Source organism: Pleuronectes platessa, chromosome 12 (genome assembly GCF_947347685.1).
Source record: "Pleuronectes platessa chromosome 12, fPlePla1.1, whole genome shotgun sequence".
In the NCBI taxonomy this organism is placed as follows: Eukaryota; Metazoa; Chordata; class Actinopteri; order Pleuronectiformes; family Pleuronectidae; genus Pleuronectes; species Pleuronectes platessa.
This window is the reverse complement of record NC_070637.1, coordinates 16017498-16040260: the sequence shown is the minus strand read 5'-3', so window position 1 is coordinate 16040260 and position 22763 is coordinate 16017498. Positions and strand designations below refer to the sequence as shown.

General features: G+C 44.2%; 1 protein-coding gene across 1 annotated transcript; it reads right to left on the bottom strand.

Moving 5' to 3' along the window:
* Positions 1-110: 110 nt before the first annotated feature.
* On the bottom strand, positions 111-22280 carry stox1 (storkhead box 1). The gene is made up of 4 exons (XM_053435895.1): positions 21953-22280; positions 5502-5654; positions 1956-4569; positions 111-1297 (listed from the first exon to the last, which is right to left on the bottom strand). The coding sequence occupies exons 1-4, from the start codon at positions 22278-22280 to the stop codon at positions 1144-1146; spliced, it is 3249 nt and encodes a 1082-aa protein (XP_053291870.1). The 3' UTR covers positions 111-1143.
* Positions 22281-22763: the final 483 nt, after the last annotated feature.

The window sequence follows — 22763 nt, the reverse complement described above, 5'->3', positions numbered from 1 at the left end:
AGATGTGGTATAGCTACTAATGCTAGTGTTTTATTATTATCCTTTATACAACAACATTAGACTCAAGCTGACATTTTTAACTGTATATTTATATATTCAGTTTACGCTGTCATTTTATTCCATTTATTTTTTACATTTCATTCACATTTGTATTGCATGTTCACTTATTTCTTTAGCAATGTCTATTTTGATTGTCCTCTTTGCTGCAATAACACATTCCTGCATTGTGGGACGAATAAAGGATTATTTTTGTATTAAAGAAACTGAGCCAGTCTGCTGCGGTGAGAGGAGCCACGTTTACCTGGGGGAAACTATGTGAATGTCCCGAGTACAAACGTAAACACATCAACATAACGCCAGGAAAGTTCCCACCTGTCCATGCTAAAAAGCACGACACTCCTTCAGAACTGGATCAGACTCATTGTTAGGATCAGATGTAACCAAGTCCTTTGGAGAATAGAACCTTATCAGTCCTGTGGGTGAAAAGCAATGTCTGGTTTACATTAGGGATGGGACATAGTTTTTATTTCAAGCTGATGAACCATCAACAATCTTCCACCAACAAATACAATGGGTAAATTTTACAAATATATGTATTTAAATTCAATTGTTTATTTGCATTTGGTGATATCATCCAATGAAAACAAATATGCTTGTTTAAACATTGGACAAAGGCTATACAAGTATTATTCTGAAGTTGATGTGCCAATACTAACGGCAAGTTTCTGAACTTTTACTTAAGTAACGGCAAAGTGTCACATACTCCTGATGTTTCTTCACAGTAAATGCAAGAACATGTTATTGCTGTTATGAACATTTCAACCAATGAAACATAGGGAGAGATTACTATATTTACAAGACAAAAACTGTAGATACACACGTTTAACAGCATATACATGAAGAGATAAACCATAGCATATTACCTTTAAAACGTATTTACAAAAAGATAAATATATTTACTGTACATCTGTACACTGACCACTGTAAGGCAGGTATCATGTGGAGGAAGGCAACAACGTGCGAACCCTTCTTACAGGGTTTGTTTATAATGGAGCGGTTTGCATAGAATTGAACATTCACGCACTCGGTTTGCGTTCTGAGCTGCGTGAAGAGATCTCAGCCCGAGCAGGAGACCTGGATCGGCTATACGTTCATGACGGGGGTCAGCTGCAGCAGGGAGCTCTGCGGTCGAATGGTGCTGCTCTTTGAGTGCAGATTCTCCAGGTTTTGCAGAAAGCCTCTTCTCTTGAGACCCTCCAGAATGTTGGTGTTAGGGGAGGCCAGGCTGACCCGGGTCCTGTGGGGAGGGGAGAGGAGAGAGAGGGCACGAGGTTGATATTTTCCGAAAATACGCCATTTTTAACAAGGTGACGCGCTCGTGCACTCTCAGTCCACCGACATACCAGAGTGCACGATGAGTTCAATGCCAGAATATAAGTTTTTTCTTCCTCTTTGATAATGACACAAGAATTTAAGTGCTGCACAGCAATTACACATTATTATCAAAATGACTCCCTCATGTCCAAATACTGGATCCTGTAATTGGCCATGAGGTGTTTGTTCAGCTTTATTGCAATTTACTTTAAAAGGCGTAAAAAAAACACTAATTGGTAGTAAGGCCAGCCACAGACATGTAACCTAGAGGTTAACTAACCTCAATGCAGTGTTTATTTTACCTGTCACTAAAGCTCCACCAAGAGGGGGAGTCTGGTGTGGCCGCAAAGAAATAGAGCCTGAGGTGTGAAAACTAGAAAGGGCTGACCTGAAGAATGAGCATCTGTGCTAAGGGATTAAGAACGTCTCTTTTCCCTCCACATAAAACCTTTTCAGCAGAAGGTGTCAGCTGTCTAACTTTCACAAAGTTCAATGTCTGGGACCGGATACCCCTGGGCTATAGTGACATATCACAGTGTCTTATTACAGCTAATATGAACCAACTAAAGAGAGGCACTCACCGAGGAGAATCGATACCACTGTCTCCGGTGATGCTCTGGTTTTCTCCCATTTCCACCGCTTCCCCGATCTCTGCCCTTCTCGCGCCGCCGGGCGTGCCCAGAACGACCCTGTGAGTCAGAGGAACGCCCGTCTCGTCGAAGTCGTCCTCCCTCGCTTCTTCCGCCTCGACCGCCCAGTGAGCGGATTCGCCATCGCCCTCGTCAGCCGACTTGCGGATGGTCTCTGCGTCTGACTCGATCTCGCTGGTCTGGCAGTAGTCGAAGATGCTGCTGTCTGCAACTTCGGACAGTTCGGGACAATCCAAATCGAGGTTCATCTCGTGGATGGACGTGCCTTGCCTTGGGCTGGATCCACTTTGGGCCCCTGGTGATCGGTGATGACGGAGCCTCCAGCTGGTCTCTCCAGCTCTGCCGGGGCTGAGGGAAGACGCCCTCTGGGTTTCTGGGGTGATGAGATCTTTCACAGTGCTGTTCCCGGAGCCTTGTGGTTGGTGGAGGTTGGAGTTGTAATAGAGACTGTGGCGTCCCTGATATTGCAAATCAGATTCACGGTTGTGATAAACCAGCTGGTGACCGCGGTAGTCTGCTACACCGTCTCTGTACACATTTGTCACACCAATAATCTCCTCCTCGTTGAGACACAGGGAGCTGCAGGCGTCCTCGTCCTGCTGCTCGTCTGCTCGCTGATAAAGCCTGTGGTCGTCCTCTATCAATCCATCAGCGTCTGTTATCGAGGGATTGCTCTCGGCCTGGCTCATGGCCCTTTGTTCTCTACAGTTAGTAGCGACAGGTCGGATCTCCTGTTGCTCCTCGGTGGCTGGACTGTCACAGGTCTGCTGATGTGAAAAAAGTTTGTTAGGCCTCTGTAAATCCTCCCTCTGTGGGTTGGAGAGTATGAGCGAGTGTTTCCTCTGCAAAGGGGTCTTGGGCCAGGGCAGGGTTGTGTCATGTGAGTGGTTTACGACTGTTGTAGAAAGATTGCTGTTAGCTTTTGAGTATTGTTCAGCTATAGTTTGGTCTGGCACGGTGTTGTATTCCACCTCCTGAAAAGGTGCGTTCTTGCCGTCTCTCTCCCAGCCGTTTTTGCCACTTCCCTCCCTCTGATGTCGGACCTTGTCGTCTATCCGCAGGGTGCTGCTCTGGGGGTAGGCCGGGCTGTAGTCCAGCGGCAGCTCTCTGTTGAGCTTAGTGTCTGCTTGGAGCAGATGATCAACAGCAAACTCCTTCTCATGCACATAGTCGTACCTGTCGTCCGATGTGGGGGTTTTCCCTACTTGCTCTGTGGCGTTATTTTTGGCCCGATGCGGGTCCCAGGATTTCGAGCGGTGACCCGTTCGCTCCTTCCTGCCTGGCCCAGAGGCCTTGCCCTCTTTCACCTCTCGTCTTCTCTGCTCTCGGTTGGTGGCGGGAATGGCAGCCTCAGCCGGGTCTTTGATTGGCTGAGTCTGGAAAGGGTTTTCAATGCGTTTCTTATAAAGAGATTTTCCCCCGACAACTCCACCTTCTTCCACTGGATCTGGTTCATCAGCAGGGATTTCCCCTCTGAGCCGAGTAGGGATCAAATCGTCCCCCTCTGTATAATTGTCTGCACATATTGGAACCTTACTCTTAACCCTCTCCTTCTCTCTTTCCCTTTGCTTCTCTCTGGATGAGTGGGCCCTCCGCTTGCTGCGGGAAGCCTTTGGACCAGATCTCTTTCCTGCTGCTGCTGCCTTAGAGGAGTGATGGTGCCTGGGTTTTGAGAAGGCTAAGATCTCTGTCGACATTCCCTTGTCTACTCCCTTGTCATCTTTATCCAGACCCCTCTCTAACACTCTGTCTACCCCCCTCTCTCTCCTCTCCTCTAGCTTCTTCATGAGGACCGTGTGGCGAGTCAAATTGTCCACCGTCAGTTCAGGGTTGATGCGTTTGATGATGGCGTGCTCTAGGTCACGAGGTAAGTTGTTCAGGTCGTCCTCGTCTCTCACTGGCCATTCCTCTGGAGGAAACTGACCCGAGAAAGATGCATACTCTTTCTTTGGCTTCTCCTTTTTCCCTCCATTCCTCCAGAACAAACTGAGGCCAAACTTCCTCCCTGGCTTGGTGTCTTTTTCTTTGCGACCAGTGGCGTTAGTGGAAGCTGTATTTTTGCTGATCTCGCTTGCCTGACAGTCTGCTGCCGTGGAGGTGGACTGATGCTGCACCGTGGGTTTGTGATCCAGTGGCCGGGGCCACTTCAGGCTCTTACCTGTGCACTCACTTATTGAGATAGAGACCGAATGTTGGTCTGGGACAGTGGAGGGCGACACGGTGGCTGTGACAGGAGCAGGGGTGACATTAGTGGGTGTTTGGAGGGGGCTGAAGCAGCTGCAGGACTTGCAGTGGGCCACTGGGAGGGACTGGGTGCTCTCCACACAGGCTTCGTTGCTCAGGAGGTAAGTAATGGGAGGAGGAGAGGGAGGGTCCTCTGCCGACCCAGACGTCCACCAACTCTTCTCACGGGCGATGTTGTTAGTGATGAAATAGGTTTGAGGGGTGACGATGAAGTAGCCTTCGCCTGTATGGTAAATCTTGCGTTCCTTGATCAGAGTGCCCAGAGCGTTATAGAGGATGTCCTGAGTGGGGATGGTTATCCCTGAGACAGACAAGCAAGAGAAAGGCAAGTTAAGGAAAATCTTTAAGGATATAGTTAGTCCAATAATACCATGTAACATATATAATGTCTCATGGCTTCACCATTGTCTGTTACACATGAAGCCAGCGACCATTTAGCTCTGCCCAAAGTCTGAAAAGGGGGAACCAATGCGCCTGGCTCTATGCAATTCAGACAAAACCCAACTACGTCTATAATTCACATAATACATTTAGCTTTTTTTATTCAAGCGGAACCAACAAGGGTTTATGTGACAAATTATTTCTTATTACTTTTTCTGTTACTCTGTCTGGCGAAGAAATCGTCTGGCACACAACCCCTCCTAGACTGGGAAACTGTAATTAACTTCGTCAAGGAGGTTATATGTTTGTGTGCGTCTGTCTGTTAGTTAGCAGGATTTGCGCATATTCCACAAAACTCGGTGGAAAGATGCAGTACCGGTCATGAAAGAAACCATTACATTTCGGTGCAGATCCAGACCATTTCTTGATTTTAATTGAGTTCTTGAAATAATAATAAAAGAAGACAAATAATGAATGAATCAGTCCCCACGTTTCCGGGACTGATATTTATGTGTGTGTGCAATTTGGTGTAAAAAAAATCTGCATCTAGAATGAATTCAAAAGTGGTTTCTGAAAGGACTGTTGGGTCTTATGGGTTACTCTGTCTGGCCAAACAATAATCTATACATAATAATGTATAGATGACATATAATGTGACCATTAGTGAGCTTTTGAAGTGTTGGTAGCTGGATTTAGGGCTGAACTAGGTTAGTGTTTTTGCCAAGCTTAGATCATATGAGCTTTACAAAGCTTGTTATCTAAAACCCTGTCAGAAAGTGAATAAGCACACAAGCCGCACATGATGAAATAGTCCTTTAAAAAGCAAGATGAGTAAATTCTTTCTTGGATTACCTGGGTGGGCTTTGCTCATGTAGTTGACAAGTGCCTCCTGGTTGACGACGGTTTGGGAGGAGTTCATATCTGAGATGACCGAGCACAGCACCTCGGCAAGGGGAATGAACTGAGACTGGGGGACGGGGGACATCTGCACCGGGGACAGGTCACCTGAAAACAAAACACCAGCAGATGACGGAGTGAGAAACAGGTGGGCCCGCTGCAGTACACACAAACACACCTGGGTTGGAGAAGCCCCTCTCTCTGACTCGTGCTGCCTGCCAGAGAAAACAACTCAAAGTACTGAAGTTGACATTCCTCCCCTGACCGACCTCTAAATCATGACCGAGGTGGTCTACTTATGTGAGTTATATGAACCATGCCTGACTGCTTTTGAAATTCCAGCAGTTCTAGGACAGACCACAGAATTCCATTACTCCCACAGAAATGACCACAGCGCTGCCTGCTGGGCAGATCACATATCCTGCCCCCGTATCCCACGGCCCCACATGTCTAGGAGGTGCCCTTAGACAAACACAACACTAGTAGTGAGACAACGGGGAGAAAAGACTGCTATATTTTGTCTTTTATCTTTGTTAAAATTTCAGGAAACTCATTTTATTTACGTCGACCTCACGTCACAACCCCTCACCCCCCGTCAGCAGACAATATTCCTCTGACATGCAAACAAAGCCTATTAGGCAGAAGCCACAAGGCTTTCAAACCATAAAACCAAGCTGCTTTTAAAGCTAAACTGACATTTTTAGAGACATTTTATTAGAGTATCAAAAACAATCAAGGCAGTTTCACGCACGGAAAAACATAATTAAAGCAACATGGGGTGTTTTAAGTTCATTCAGGAAAATCGTTTGTTTTTGTGCAAAGCCCATTGCGAAGAGAGCGGGATTCAATGATATTGAATGAGGAGTTTCACACTGATGTTATTTGTTACCTCTGAGTTCAATGTGTCATGTGGTTCAGAGATAGTTTTTTTTTTTTGCTGTGCATAACTACAGTGGGATCAATAAGAACAACAAAGCCCTGCACATCAATATTAAAGGGAACTGAAAAGACATTTTCTTAGATCCTGGAGACTTTGCAAAACTTATTTTGATATAAAACATCATTAGTTTTGAGAATACTGGCATCACTGTCTTCATATTATCCACATGAACCCCGGAAAATTAACATTGGGGTCGGGAGTTTGTCTTTCAGATATGCAGCAGGAGATTGTCCATGTCAGACCCGTCCACATCAACAGTAAATATACAGATTAGCTCTCAGCTCTTTTCTCAGCTCTTTTCTTTATATTGCGTGTTAGACACGTCATAAACGCACGCGCTTGCTATGAATTCTTCAGAAAAAAGATCCTGCTTTTACACACACGCTTATTTGGATATTCTACAGTTTTTACCAGGCGGCTGTCAGGAAAAACTCTGGAGAGTGTCAGCAGCGACTGACTCGGACGTCTGCATATTCACAGCCCCACTGGATAATGACAGGCTATTCAATGCAGCTCTGAAAGCAGCTACAGACAAAGCACAAGTAGTGATGTTAACTAATGTGAAGTAAACTCAGTGAAAGCACCAAAAAACACATCAGATCCCACCGCTGATGAATGATTAGTATCTGGGTACACACAGCCGGTCCCCTCATAAAAACAAGGGCACAGGTTAAACCTTACCCACAGGACTGGAAAATTGGTTTTAGTTAATGAGCTACACTGCATCAGTGTCCGGTGCATGAAGAGTGAAAGAGGAGATAAGTTCATAAAAAAATGTGATAATAAGAAAAAAGGCTCCTCATCACACTCATTTATTTTATTCAAAACAACAGAATCCAATAGTGGTCTAAATATGTAGTAGTAAAAAATGCAAAAACATGTGTTTAAACAATTTCCAGTCAATTGGAGTTTTGACATGTTTTTGTTATTGACACATTGTCCCCTTGTGATTTCATGTCTCCAGTTGTGTAACTGTGTGGATTGACTCTTCACCGTGTGGAGTGTGTGAGTGATACTTCCATCATCTCCAGGGCTTTCAGTGAAAACACCACCAGGCTCACACTTGGATGTAAACCAAACATTTACAACCGTCACACTTGAACCACTTATGTCCGACGCAGGCAAAATAAACAACTAATCAAATATCTGCCACGGTGAAGCGGAACAGAACACACACATACCGCGCTGATGGATCCAGGCAAGTCTACTGGTGTTTGTTTTATTTGACAAGAGATGTGTACATACCCATATGGTTTATTACAACCAATGAAGACCCACAACATGTCCAATCACTGTCCAATCACTGTAAAACTGGTCGTTTCATTAACTCTTTCATTTAACATATTGGTTTATATGAATGGTAAATGGACTGTACAGTTCAAACACCATTAATACAACACTTCAATCACACCATTCATACAATGTCAATTTGGGATTCAGTATCTTGCCAAAGGACACTCAGAGCCACCAAACCTCTCTCCCTCCTGACCCACACAAACATGTACATTTGAACAAAATCTTTAATATTAATTCGAACATGGGCGATGGCTCAATTTATCAAACTAAACTATACCTACCTTTTGTTAGAAGGTGATCAGTTAACAGTCAATATATATAACTAATCAGTGGAGAGGAAAGGGCTAATCTATGGGAAAATACTCCAAAAGTATGTAGATGTGATCTCAATCATACACTAACAAATCTAAACTATTTATTAAAAATTTACTTTCACCTAAATTAAAAAAACAAAACAGTATCCAACTGGCGACTTATAAAGCAACTGGGTAGAAAATCACCCAATATGGCCACACTGACCACAGTAGTTTATTAACTTGCTGAACTCAATCAGTGATACTCATTTGTGTTTAGTTAAACTGAAAACGCACTCTGCTCAGTAAGGAATATGTCAAACTAAGTCAGTAAAAAAAAAACAATTACCAGCACAGTGAGCTCACTTGAGGCCCATAAGTCTCACAGACAGAGGTCTTTCTTTGTAAAACTGATCCTACGACACACAGAGGGATTGTAAAAAAAAAACCATCTGCCTTCCCCCGGCTCCGGCAGAGGACGTTAATCTGACTAAACCTCGGCATGGATATCTCAATAGCTGTCTCCCTGGGCAGTGAATTAGTGCTGCTGACTTGTGCTCCGCATTGTTGTTGACTTCCTATAGGAGCGGCTGCCTGTCCACATAGCAACCACTTACAGCCAACAGTCAGAGGGTCACGGGGAATTAATACACTAAGTATTGAAGAGCACATACCTCCGGCCCAACAGCCTCCTAAACATCAATACATTTTTCCCTGGTGTTGAAAATGGTGAAACACAATACTTATCTCTTAACCCTCTGATCCGGATCCAAACCCAAAAGGATTCTTCCATAAAACATCCTTCCACTAAGTTATCTGTCTCGTAGGTTTTGTGGAATACTGGTAATGACCTCCCTGGTGGAGGTAACACACAAAAGGTAGTTTCGCTGCATTGACCATTATCTCCACTTCTCTGACCCCGTCCTGGATCAGACCAGGATATCCTGTTGGACATCGTAGAACATAATCTGTACTCGTAAGGGAGTTTAAAACTGAAACAGGATCAAGCCAGAGCATGTTTCCCACATACCAGTCAATTCTTTACGCTCGGGTAAAGACAAAAATAATTCAACAGACAAGAGTGACCGGCAATAGGTGAAAAACAGACGACATTAATAAACCTACAGTGTTGTATATGTAGGAAAACGTCTGTGTAACCGAAGGATAGGCCGAGCGCAGGATTAGTGTTTATTGAGTCTAACATTAGCAGGCGTGACCATCGAGGAGGTTTGCTGTTGTAACAATCTTCTCTCCAGGGGGAACGGACCTCAGTGTTCCTGTAATCTAAGACAGGGCCGCCGACATCACACCCTTTGTCATACGCGGCATGACTACCCGGCTGGGTGCCATGGCAACCGAACCCTGTGCCACAAGGAAGAGGGAGGAGGGGCAAACAGCAGCTCAGGAATCAAACGGGGGACGAGATTTGTGTCGGTGCGAGTTAGGAGGAGAAACAGAACAGACCTAACAATTATATATGTCAAAGTCTGTTCACCTGTTATGTTTAGATCTGCTCAGCTTAAGAAAACAACTCAACTCTGGTTCTGGAAGTGCTGATGATGTCACCATGATGCCATCAAGGTGATCACACCTTGGGTTTGCAGACAGAAACCCTGATTTACAAAACTGGGGTTATAGAATTTTATAGACTTGGCCGTTTATCCAGCAGGGAGGGTCAAAAGCCAGCGTGCAATCTTGTATTCATATAAGCTTCACACTGTATACTGCTTCTTTTTTTTTTTCTTTGTATTTTTCAGAGATTAAAATGTTTTCCGGACTTTGCCTTCATTTATGAAGATTGCAGCAGGAGATTGTCCGGGTCAGACGTGTTCACAACTACAGGAAAAAATGGCTGTAAACTTCAGGATAGGGGTGGTGCCTGGGCTGAGCAGGCAGGAGGCATCACATGATGTATAAATTAAACATACGAAAAGGGCTCTTTTCTTGTTGATTTCATTGTTTGTTTTTCGAGGGACGTCATCAACACGCTCACTTTCTTGCGGTTTTTCTGGACATTGTCCCGCTGTATTCTCACATGAGCTCACTTGGACATTCTCTGGACAAGGGACTGGCAGGAAAAGTTCCCGTAAAACTGAAGATTTAGGAGATCATCCGGCATTCAGTGCATGTCTGGGAGCAGCTTATGAATGTCCTCCAGGAGTGACTGTCTGAATATCCCCATACTCCCTCCTCATCCATAACAATGTCATGTCTCGCTGCTGGATGATTGCTGCCAGAGTGTGGTCGTTTGGAAACAACTATAGTTTCTGTAGTCGTTGGAGAACATGTTGAAGGAGCTGGTTCTGTTTAAGCATAACCCAACTCTAATTAAAAGATGGAATATGGGAAGTGTAGGATCCAGTGTTTTTGGAACCTGAACCAAAGGCAGGAACTAAGTCAGAATATCTCACCCTCTGTTGCCAACACTGTTTCCTGCATGTGTCTCCAAACATTAATACTAAACTTCTGGAGAGGAGCATTGACTTGTTGTGAGTGAACCACTTTGACAGACATAAACAAGCAGAGAGCAAAACAGCTTGTGAAAAAAAGTATTTTCCATTTCCATGTTGTTTCATTTGATGAAGGAGGATGGAAAGGAAAATGTTCCTTTTTGAAATAAGAGTTGTAAGCATGACATCCACAACTGTATTCAGAGGTGCTGCCGTAAAGCAAATACTCTATGTGCCAATGTAGATTAAAAGACATCACTGCAACTTTATATGATAAGTCTGAAAATTCGTTTTAATGGTATTCTCCACAGCATTTTAATAAAGTGACAAACCCCACATTATTCTGCTCCACGCAGAATGTTATTTTCCCCCAATGCCATAAACTTTCCATGTCAGAATAAACTGCTGCCTGGGGGATGACAAATGAATAATGCCTGAAGCTGACTGCTCAGTTTGTGGAGATGATTGACACAGACTTTCTCTCGTCTGTCCCCACTGAGACATTTTTGTCTGCTGACGCTGATCAATGCCACATGTATTCACATGGCTGTGTTGTTAGCTCGCAGCCACATGAGTCCCGTTTTTTACGTGATTGCATTACCTCCAGCTTCTCTACGGGAAACTGTAACACAACAACACACTATACAGTACATCCTGCTATCTATACATTTACTGAACAGGAAGGACAGAGTTTCTTCCAATTATGAGTGCAGACGGCTAAGTGACAAAATGTGTCCTGCAGAAGCACAAGGACAAGAATCCCCTGTATCGTAGAGGGAAGGGACATTTCGTAACCCTAATATAAGGCAATTAAAGCTGAAGTACCTGTTAAACTCTAAAACATACCTTGGTAAAAGTACAACTTTCAGGGACTCAGAAGTAGAAGTACAGAACAGAGATAAAGCTTTCACGACAGCCTGAAAATGAATTTACATTTCCTGGGCCATTCTGTGTGGAGTTTTAAGGGCTACTCCAGTTTCCTCCCATCATGCAAATACATAGAGATAGAGCTAGGGTGATCACAGACACTGAATTGACAGTAGTGTTAATGTGAATGGTTGTTTGTCTTTGGTGGCCCTGGGACACACTGTTGAACAGGGTGTAGCCCAGCTCTTGCCCAATGTAGAAGCAGTATAGATAATGGACAGATGGATGAATGAATGAATGGATGGATGTATTAATAAACAGAGATTTGTAATAGTTGATATTGCAGCAGTAGTGTAATCCTCTTCTCCCTCACTACCAGCCCTTTATGACAGAAAACCTGTAAACTAAAATATTGTACAGTGACATAAAACAAGTAACAACCTGTTTTAATTTGTACTTTAAAGCAGCCACGTTCCTCTAAACCTTAAAACATTGCATTTGAATGTGAAGTGCTGTTTATAATGCTACGTGCTCATTAACCCTGCTATCAGTGCGGCCCCTGAGGGCGTCGATCGCACCACCACTTTGAAACTTCAGCTTTGTTGCCTCAATCCCCGGCTCCATGGCCTCACCAGAAACACATACTCACAAGTATATACACACACCGTTTTATCTCATCCTGCTATCGTCTAATCTTTTAGGCTCCAGCAGCAAACAGGCTAATCTCCTTTCTCCCTCATTAAGGACACACTGCATGGCATTCAACATGAACTTGAGGCCTGCCCAAACTGCAGAATCGCTCCCTGTCTCCCAGTCGACGGAGACCTTGTGAAGGACACGCTGCAGTGAATCTGCACGGCTGTGCGTGAACGATCGTCTCAGGTGAGACAATGTCAAACATTCAGTGTAACGGGAAGAGACGCCAGCTGTAATTTACGTCGCGACTCCCTTCCAGTCCCATGACCAGTTTACCCTCAGGTTTGGGCGTTTTGGTCCAGCAGGCCTCCGTGGCCCCGCCCCCCTCTTATGTGCTGCTTGCGTTTTAAAAAGGTCTTTACGAGTTTGTCTCTCTCACTCCCATAGAACACACAGATGTGAGCATTGCAGTGAAATGGCCCAATAAACTGAGAGAAAAGATCCCTTCAGAGAGCAATCACAGCCCGAGTGTCCCAACAACCAAACCCCGCCCAGTCTAGCAACACTGCCCTTTCCTGTCCGTCCTCCCTGGAAGAAATACGTCTGTCCTCATTTAATCAAGATGTTTATCTATTGTTTAATTTGCTTGACTGCAGCATCTTTTAACAATTTTAACAACTTTAACAACACGGCGACCAGTTACCACTTAAATCCACATCAAGAGGCAGTAAACTTGAAAATCAGAGCCACTGATCTTTTTACGGTTTTATTGATTGATTGATTCACAATCATAAAAATCAGCATTTGTGTCCAGACTCGTAAGAATCAGGTAAATATTTAATCTGACCCACTGGTGGTCGAGACGGTCTGAGTGCTCCTGCTTAAATATTAAGTGAAGGGAGGGAAAGAGTCAAATCTGGACTGTGCCCTCTTTGTAATCAGTGTCGGAGAAGATGAGGTTGTTGGCGGGTTGCTACCTCAGATTAAATAGATTCTATCTGGAGGCTGCTCTGTATTGTTTAATCTGATTTCGTGTCAGGGTTTCGAACGCTGACTTCTGAATGCTCCGAGAGCGAACCGCACGCCTTAATCAGCCGACGGACGGATAAGAGAAAAAGGTCCAAACACTGTGACCAAAGAGGATTCATGAGCAACAACTTTAAGTCAATGAAGTGAAACACAGGCCGGCTTTGTGTTGACTAGCATCGCCATAGAAACCTTCACTGCGGCGACGACCTGCCACATGCGATACAAAGCCAACGAGAAAGAAGAAACAGCCGCGTCGCACGGACTCTGACAATCCAGCTACAGCCCCGAGACTCACTCTGCCAAACCAACTCTGTGACATTTAACATATGCTGGCATGAACGGATAAACAGCCTGTGACTAAGCTTCTCATTTTCACATTTACAGAGCTTAAAACCTCTTCGCTCACACAGCCCGTTACCAAAGATGTTGGCTGCAGATCCCAGCGGCTGTAATGCCATTAAATAATGCTTTTACCATCCGATTAGACATTAGAACTCACATCACATGCCATTCGTTGTGACAAGTGATGGACTGATATTCATATCAATGACCTGGAGCTGAACTAGTGCTGAAATCCTGTTATCATATTCTTGTGAAACGGGAATTACACCAGAGCAGGTGTTTATCAGAAGACCTGTGACAATGTGAACTTACGAAACGCTGTATTTTATATCACAGCCTAAAGTGCACTGTGTAACACAACACCGATACATGGCTGTGGCGCCAGGAGACAGGATTTAAAGCACAACTTTCTCTACACTTTATTTCCCCCATCTTTTTATTTCCTACCTCCCCCGACTCGATGGGCCACACCCCGACAGATCTGGTTCTCGTCTGCTTTCATGAGCAGGAACATTACCCCACAGTTTGCCGGTGCCTTATTCTGGGCCAGACGCCTGGCATGTCCAAGTCATTTAAATGTGGACCACAGTGCCTTTCCTTTGTTCTTTAAACAGCCGACTTCATGCTTTTAACATTTCTGTTAGAATCACTGCATTGTACAGAAACTACATCCAAGTCCTCCTCTGCATATATGCCAAATCTGTCACAATCTCCTGAGTAACTACTTCACCTCGGCCTGATCCCAGCGCAGATGCAGTGTGCTCAAGTGTAAACCTTTCATGTCATTAGAAAAAGTTTGAGTAAAGTGATACTGCGGAGATTAGTGTTGCACATGAAAAATGCAACGTTTAAAAAGAACAGAATGGTAAAAACAATATTTCCAGAGGCTTGGCTATCCTGAAATGCAGTCCTTCGGGCATGACATCACCAGTGACATTCAATCACACAAAACCTCATTATGTGCCAGAATAAAATATTTTGTTTTCAGTAATTTAATTGATTTACCGTAAAATATTTTCCAGTCTTGTCTAATCTCCCTGTGCATTATTGATAATAACCATGAAGCTTGTATTATTTCAAATCAATGGGACTGTAAGCAAGAACTATACAAAATGCTATAGACTGGATGGATAAACTGAAACCTCAATTTCTAGGTTCATATATTATGTAGTCATGACAAGAAGAAAAACCTGGTCTTTGCCCAGATGTTTGGCTGACCCTCATGATTTGCTTGCTTTCAATGTAAAAGCACTTGTAAATGTACTTTCTCAATGATGAATGTTAGGTCATAAAAGTAATTTATAGCTCTGGGCAACCTCAGTATAGTTATTAAGGTAGTACATTATACTCTGAGGCAAAATGGCATTTCAAAGCCTTATCTGTAATCTTAGAATAACACAAAACGGCTCTGTTTGTTTATCCTTTCAAAACAATTGATTAAGTGAATGATTTCCTGATGTTATTCCAACTCTGGGTCTAATTTATATTCAAAAACAACATCCATAATTTACATATTTATACGATTAATCCTCAGTTTTTTAACTCCAGCCAATACTTTTCTATGCATGTGATTTTTTTGATTTGTTGCATTGATGATGAAACTAATCTGTGCTTGGATATATTACTTCCATATAAACAACAGAGCTCTACTTATACCAGTTTTTTGTTATTCAAAGGTCCATGTACTTTCCTCCAGCTTCTCCAATGGACACCTCACACCAAACCATACATACAATCCAGCAGATTCACGTCAGATAATCAAGAGAGACGGCGCTCAGTGGTTGCAGATGAAACCCATTTCCTCTCATTTAATTGAGGTTGAGGTGCAGCAGATTTCTGCGTTTGTTATCTTAGTATTTAGAACAGAGCTCCCATCACGGTGTCTGCCATATGATCAAGTGCTTTTTAATGCTCTACAACTGGTCAGCACAGAGCTGTGGTGTGATGCTTGAAAGTATCTTTCACTCTTTGCATACAACAACAAAGCAGTTTGCTATCACAGAGCCGGTGTTAGCATACCTTTGCATTTATCAATGCTAAATAAAGCAAAGAAAACATCCTGTCAGGAAACTGAAGAGTAATAGTAATACCAAATTTAATGCAATATAGTCTCACTTCTATGTCAACCCACTTGTTCAACCTGAGGGTGAATGAAGATAAAATCCCAAGAGTGAAACCCAAGCGGCTGCTGACAGGGTGTATAAGCTGAGGATACAGAGGAAACTGTTATTGTTGGCACCGCTCCACTCCAGCGCTAAGGGCGAGCCCAATATTTGGGTCGATAAAAAGGCCAACATGCCAGATTTGCACCTGGGTAGAGCTTCCTGCTCACTGGGAAAGGATGTGTCTAACAAATGATGTGCTGAGAGGTATGCAAGCACAGAATCTCTCACACATGTGTAGACACGGCAGAGGTCAAGGTTTCTTACTATCTGAGCTGTATCATAAACCATCTTTTACAAGCGCAGGAGATAGATAGAAAGACGTTCGACATAAATACAGAGACATCCTCCTGGCAGTGCACAGGGCTATTTGAAAAGCGTTTTAATACTAGAAAAAATCTGCACATAAATCCCACATGCTGCTTTATCTTTTCATTACATTGAGTCCAAACCTTGTGATATATAACAGTTTATCTCCCATAAACTGTTGGATAAATGAAATGGTGTTCTTTGGTCAGACCAACATTTAATTCGGATAATCCCTACCCTAATGGGCACTTGCAGACTCGGTTTATGGTTTTCTCAACAAAAAAAAAACATTCCACCTCTGTTTTTGTGAGAACACGACTGAACCCAGACTCTTCGTCATTTTGAGCCTGAAAAACAGCAGCATATATTTTGTGCAACAGCTTAATGTCATGCTATTAGTGTCAAGGGATCTGGAGAGTGGTTATTCTTTAACAAGTATTGTCTGAAAGCAGCTCCGATGGTGAGCGGAGCAGATCTCACACAGATGTGCCTCCATGAGTATTTCCCTTCATCAATCTGTCTGTAACCAGACCAATAAAATACAGACATTGACAAATCACAGGGGTTCTTTAACAAAGTCTCAGTAAAAACACATGCTATGATGGCAGTTTGTTATACTCCTACAGTTATACCACCGGGCATCCTTTTGACCAGTTTCAAATATTTCCACATTCTATTGATAAGGAAAAAAAAACACAATGATAGGATAATACATTTGTATGATTCTGATCCATGGTAACTTTTCATTAATGAGATGTCCTATTGCAGGAGTTGCATCCTTCTGAGGACTCAGATTTCATATTTGCGTCCCCAGCTTGTCCCTCTCTTAACATTGCATCATTAACTTCATTGAAAGGCTGCTCTTACTCTAGCTCAGTCATACTCATAACTAGCCTGTTAGCTTTGTGACTGGCTTGCATTGAATCCTGTGATAGGTTGGCCAGAGAAGGATCCACCCGTTAGATCTTTTATTGCTCAGGAACGGAGGGACTCATTTGCCGGCCACATTTGAAGGAGTGATGCAACCGATCTAAAATGCAGCCTCCGATGACTTGAAAGTATAAAAGAGCGATGGCTAAACCGTTGAAATCATAGACTGTATATAAAGATGGATGACATGAGGGAGCACTTCCTAGCACCATTCAGAAATGTGACTAGATACTAACGGTGCTACCTTACGCATTTGGAGCCACAGCATATTAGCAATAGGGACAAATTGGGAGTCAGACTCAGCTGTCAAACATAATGTTTCACTACGTTTTTATAGCATTAATAGTTAAAACCAAACTAAGTGGAAAGATTAACACTTGAAGAAACATCAGTTTAATAAGAAACTACCTAAAATGACAGAAACCTTCTTAGAGACAAAGGATTGGACTTTTGACTGTAGTTTGGTCCATATCCCAACATGGTGGAGGAATGTTCGTGACCTATACTGCAGCCAGCCACCAGGTTGTGATTGAGACGCTTTGGCTTCACTTTTACAGGGCTGTCATGTCGTCCATCTTTACAGAGTTTATAGTTAAATTTTAACTAAAAAAGCATTTATAACACTCAGTTTTTGCCACACAACCTACAGCTACAAACTTGAGTAAAGCAAGCAAAATATTCACTTCTATATTGTTAAAAGTGCTACATATATCCAGTATATAGGCTTATATATTGTAAATGAACATATTTAGAGGGTGTGGGGGTGTGTCTGACAAATGAAGGTTTGGGGAACCAACAGAAGCTTAACTGTCCAGTGTAGAACACCTGGATACTTTGTTGTTGTATGTTGCTCATTTTGCTTCCTAAAAACCCTCTGAAGATATATGACCTCAATGGGTTGTTAGCAGAAAGGTTGTAACCTCTGACCTCCGCTGCTTAGTTAGGACAGGGTGGGCCATTTAAACGTGGTAAACCCTGGCAAGGGAGTGTCACGGTTAATAAGCTGACATCTGGAAGAGTTATGACCATTAGTAGAGCGCTTTGAGACTTTGACAAAACACCCTCATGAAAGGAGACACCCCATGTGTGAAAACACAACGCTTTCAAGTAAAAAAGTAGAGAGCAGGACTGAGGCTCACTGGTCCTGCGAGTTCAGGAAATGATCTCAAGAGTAAATGAAGCATTTCAGGAATGCTTCACCACCTCATGGTATGGACGGATAAATGAAACATACCATTTAAAAAAAAGGAAACTTGGAAAGTTGCAGCATAGCCATAACCCAATTCCCCGAAACCACACAGAGGGAGACCCTCAGTAGTTGTCCTACAATGACCAAAGAAGTGTTTTCCATGGCGAAAGTGAGAGGCCCGTCCAGAGGACTCGTTCACGTCCATGTTCAAAGAGGACAGGAGCAGTTAACAGAGGTTGATTGTAGGGAGGACACAGGACACCTCATTACAACACTGGCTGACTCCATATAAATGTTTCAAGTCATGGATCCATGGTCATTCCACTGCAGCGACAACAGTGACTGTCTAAATAATGCAGAACCAGCTAACAGCCATAATGAAGCCTCTGGTTTCAACAGGAAAGCCTTGGTGGTTCTCCAGCTTTTGGGGCCTGACTGCGGACAAGACGATCAATGTTTTCTCAAATCAGATTAAAGGAATAGTTTGGAAATAGGGTTATGCACTTTATTGCAAATCAGTAGTGAGTAGATTGTCTGGAAAGAGTTGGTAGAAGTTTCCTTAGCATTTAATAAGAATTCTCCTTCATACAGCTACTGTTTTCTACAGAGAACCATATCCTGATTATGTGAAAAATTATATTCGGTTAAACAGGGTTACTTTAAACCAGGATTTGTCTGTATTCAGGCCACAGTGTGTATGTAAACACTGTGAATGTCAAGAATCTTGGCAAGATGGATGTCCTCTGCATTCACACTGATCATTAACGCAAGGACTTTGCGTTGGTATTATTCTGTAAACAACTGCTAAAAGCCAGAGAAGCGATGAAGAGATAATTTTTGAGTAAAAAAGAAAGAATGAGAAACACCCTCCAGACATTCATGAGACGAAGTGAAGGGGGTCAACCGCAGTACCAGTGGGCCCCATTCCCACAAGGATAACAACGATAATGTCTGTTCATACCAACTCCTCACCCTGTCTGTTTACCCCGGCCTAACCTTCCTACGATCCCTCAACCCTCCCGCCTCCCGCACACCTCCTTCTCTACGTGTTCTCCCCTCTTAAGAGGCCCAGAGACAGCGGATTGGCCCAGAGAACAATCTGTCCTCACTCTGGCTTTTAGCACAGATAACCAGACAGGGCAAATGAGGAATTAGCACAAATTAATCAAAGTGAGTGCGTCTGTTTGTCTGGGAGCTTTGTTTAACAATCCACGTCTCTCTTCAATTATCGAACGCTGGTTAGTCTAAGCTTAACAGCTCCCACACCGGCCCCTGAACTCCCCTTAAAGAAAATCTCCTCACGTTAGTGAAGTCACATCTCATTGTCTGAACTAAGAAAGGACACAGGGCGGTTTGAAATTCACTACACCCCATAACTCAGAACTGTTTCTGTTTTCCAGCCAACAAATTCATATAAGGACAATATCAAGGCCTTTTACGCTATGCCTAATGTCAATCTCGGAGTTTGACTTCCACAGTGCCTCACTGGCCATGAAATGGAGGGACATTAATCCTGGGTAACAGAAAAGCGTCTGTGGTCGACTCGGCAGCCAGTCGCACGGTGATTCACTGCTGACCAACTCTCTCTGTTGAGAGGAGGTAGTAAACCAGGCCCTGACAGCCTGCCAGCACTGATTTCCATACAAATTGCTACGGTGTGAGGTGGAGGATTTGTTAAGGAGGAGGAGAAGGTGACATGTCCACAAACGGACGCGTTTGCTCACGAGTGTCTGCTGTGAAGCTCAAACAGGAAAGGTATGGACTCCGGCCTTGTGTCCGACTGTGAGCTCATGCATATCTGTGTGCACCTTTGTGCTGACGCGGCGCATAATGAACGACTCAGCATCACCTCTGCCGCATATGGTGCTTGTTTGTGTGCCGAGTTGAAGCTCGGGGGCCAGAAACTCTCACAGCGGGACGGCATGTCAGCCTCCACCTCCTCCCCCACTCCGTGACTTCACGCCCTCCCGGGTCTTCCCCCCTGTGTGTGGTCTCTTCCTCCCCTTTCACATTCCTCCCTTTAACTTGTGCGTGCACCTCTCAGTCTGGCAGAGCAGACCGACTGACACAAAATCAGCAGGTACACAGCGGCGGGGGCTAAATCCAGACACAATAACACTCAAACAAAGACGGACATGATATTGGAGAGACAGACTATGAAACAAAAGGCGTCGTGAGGCAGCTGCACCAAATGGCAACTCAGAGCCAATGTGTGTGTTGCTGGGACACTGTTTCAACGACCACAAGGACCCTGCAGCTGCTTGACTATCTACCCTGCCAGCAATTGAATAACTCTAACACTATAGCGGGACCCCACGCTGAATTCACTGGGTTGATGATGCTTCTAACGCATGAAAGACGCAAGAAGAAAACAAATATCTCCCGGTGAGAAAGTGATGTCACATACGTAGAAGGCACGGATGAAGATGTCAAGAGAGATTGTGGTGATAAGAGCTGACGGTGGTGTCTGTGTGACAGAAAAGCACATGATCAGCAGAGTTAATACGTTGCTTCCGGTCTCTGCCTGTTGCACCCGGCTGCTCCACCTCTTGCCTTAATAATACGGAGGATTTGTTGCTGCTGTGAAGGCATCTGTGCAGAGAACCTCCCGCTGCGCTGTGCATGTGTGAAAGGCAAACTCTGGGTTAACTCCATAGCCACTTCTCCGGGTTTCTACCCACAGGTCATGGTAGAAACCCGGAGAAGTTTCTACCAAAGCCAAAGCGACTTATTGTAAGTCGCTTTGGATAAAAGCGTCAGCTAAATGAAATGTAATGTAATGTAATGTCTGAAAACGGCTTATTTAACTTTTCATGATTACATATTCATGACTGGAGGTTGGTGCTTTGCGACACAGCCCCCACGCATGTATTTGCTATAACCTACAGTTTAGTATCTTTCTTCTAGAGGAAGAATAAGTGTGAACGACCTGGTGTATCTGTGAAGAACACTGTCATTAGGGCTAAGTCCACACACAGAGTTGTCATTTTGTCCGGCAGCTGGTGCTGTCAGGCATTTACAACCCATGAGATCACGGTATGGGAGGCTGCATAAAGGTTTCCATTCACGGTGTCTGTGCAGGTATATGCTGCCTTCGAATAAATCCAGAGGAAAACCAGAGGAGGGGAGCAATTAGAAGTAATTAAATGAGATGCAGAGCTTTGTTAAACACAACACCATGTCTGCGAGGGAGGGAGGCAAACGTCAGGCAATCATCTCAAACCAAAGAGGCACTATCGGAGTTTAAGATCATCTGGATGGATCAAGTGGCTTCAACTGACCAAAGAACAATCTGTGTTATAAATTGTTTGAAATTGGTTAAACCGGCAACGTTTACCACTTGTGGCATCAAAATTTTGACTTTTAAAAAAAGTGTGCAGATTCTTGAAAGCATGTAGATATATGAAAATATTTGACCTTGGCATTCTTTTATACCTCTACACTTTAAAAACATCCAAAAAGGCGAGACTCTTAATTCAACAAGGGATGAAATAGTCGTCCAGACCTGCTGTTTGGGGCTAGTGAGACGTACTGACAACAAATCACTATTGATTCAATAACTTTTGGGTAAAGATTAGTCACTTCTACTAATTTAACTAAATTGTGTGATCGGTAGAAGGTAAATCCAGAAGAAGAGGAGGAGGAGGAGAGAGAGGAGGAAGGGTGTTAAACCTTGTCAGCTCCTTGTTATTCAAAGTTTATGACTTTCACACACCGCTCTCACTGTGGTAAACAAATGTTGTGTGATTCTACACACATTTCACAGTGTCACTGGTAAGAACAACACAGTATGCTCTCGTGGTGTCTTTATTTCCAGTGTCTTGTTGGTGAAGCTTGGCATTGCTGTCTTCTGTATTTCTGACTTTAAGGTGTGTAAAGCTGCATTGGTGCAATTGAATGATAATAATACTTTATAATATAAAAGGTGACAGTCGGTCAATGGCAGAATCGCACGTTACATACCGACAGCTTTAATGACGAAGCCCTTCGGGGACCTCAGAGCCCTGCGCATCCACGCTTCCCTCAGCACCTCCAGGTTGTTCGCGTTGCCCTGAATGAAAAGCACCAGGTTCTCCATCCATCCCTGGAAGCACACCTCCGCGATGGCCTTCACCAGACGTTTATTCCAGAAGCTGCGGGAGTTTTGCTCCTTGAAGTCCGCGAAGATCTCCTGACCGCTCGCCGCGCTGACTTTCTCTCCGCCGGCGCGCACACTCCCCTCGTCCTGGCCGAGGATCACAGCGAGTGACGCGGCGGAGAGCTGCACGACCCGCGGCTGGAGGAGAGACATGTCGAGCTATGGGGATAGTAATCCACTGGAGAAAATGCACTCGGTTAAAAAGGCGGCTCTCCTTCTCTGGGAATCCAAAATAGACGCCGGGGTTTGCCACGCATTCCTCCAGTGTGCGTCGGAGCCCTGCGCCCTGTGGACCGGAGGCGCGGTAGACGTCTCCCTGCGACTGCTGTCTGTGAGCTTCCAGGGCAACAGTGACGGCGGGGGAGGAAGAGGAGTAAGAGGAGGAGGAGGGATCATCCGCCTGCTGCTGCTGCTGCTGCTGCTGGTGGTGGGACACACAGGTAGACAGACCTCCCACTGGCTGGCTCCTCTGCTCCAACCTGCTGGACGAGGGAGGGTTCTAATGTCAGCCTTCGGGAAGAGATCATATTAGAGCCTGGCTTTCATTTTGATTTTCTCCTCACTTGACCTCCCCCTCACTCCCTTCTTTTCCACCCACCTTTCCTCTCCCTTCATTTCTCACTCCAACCTGTCGAA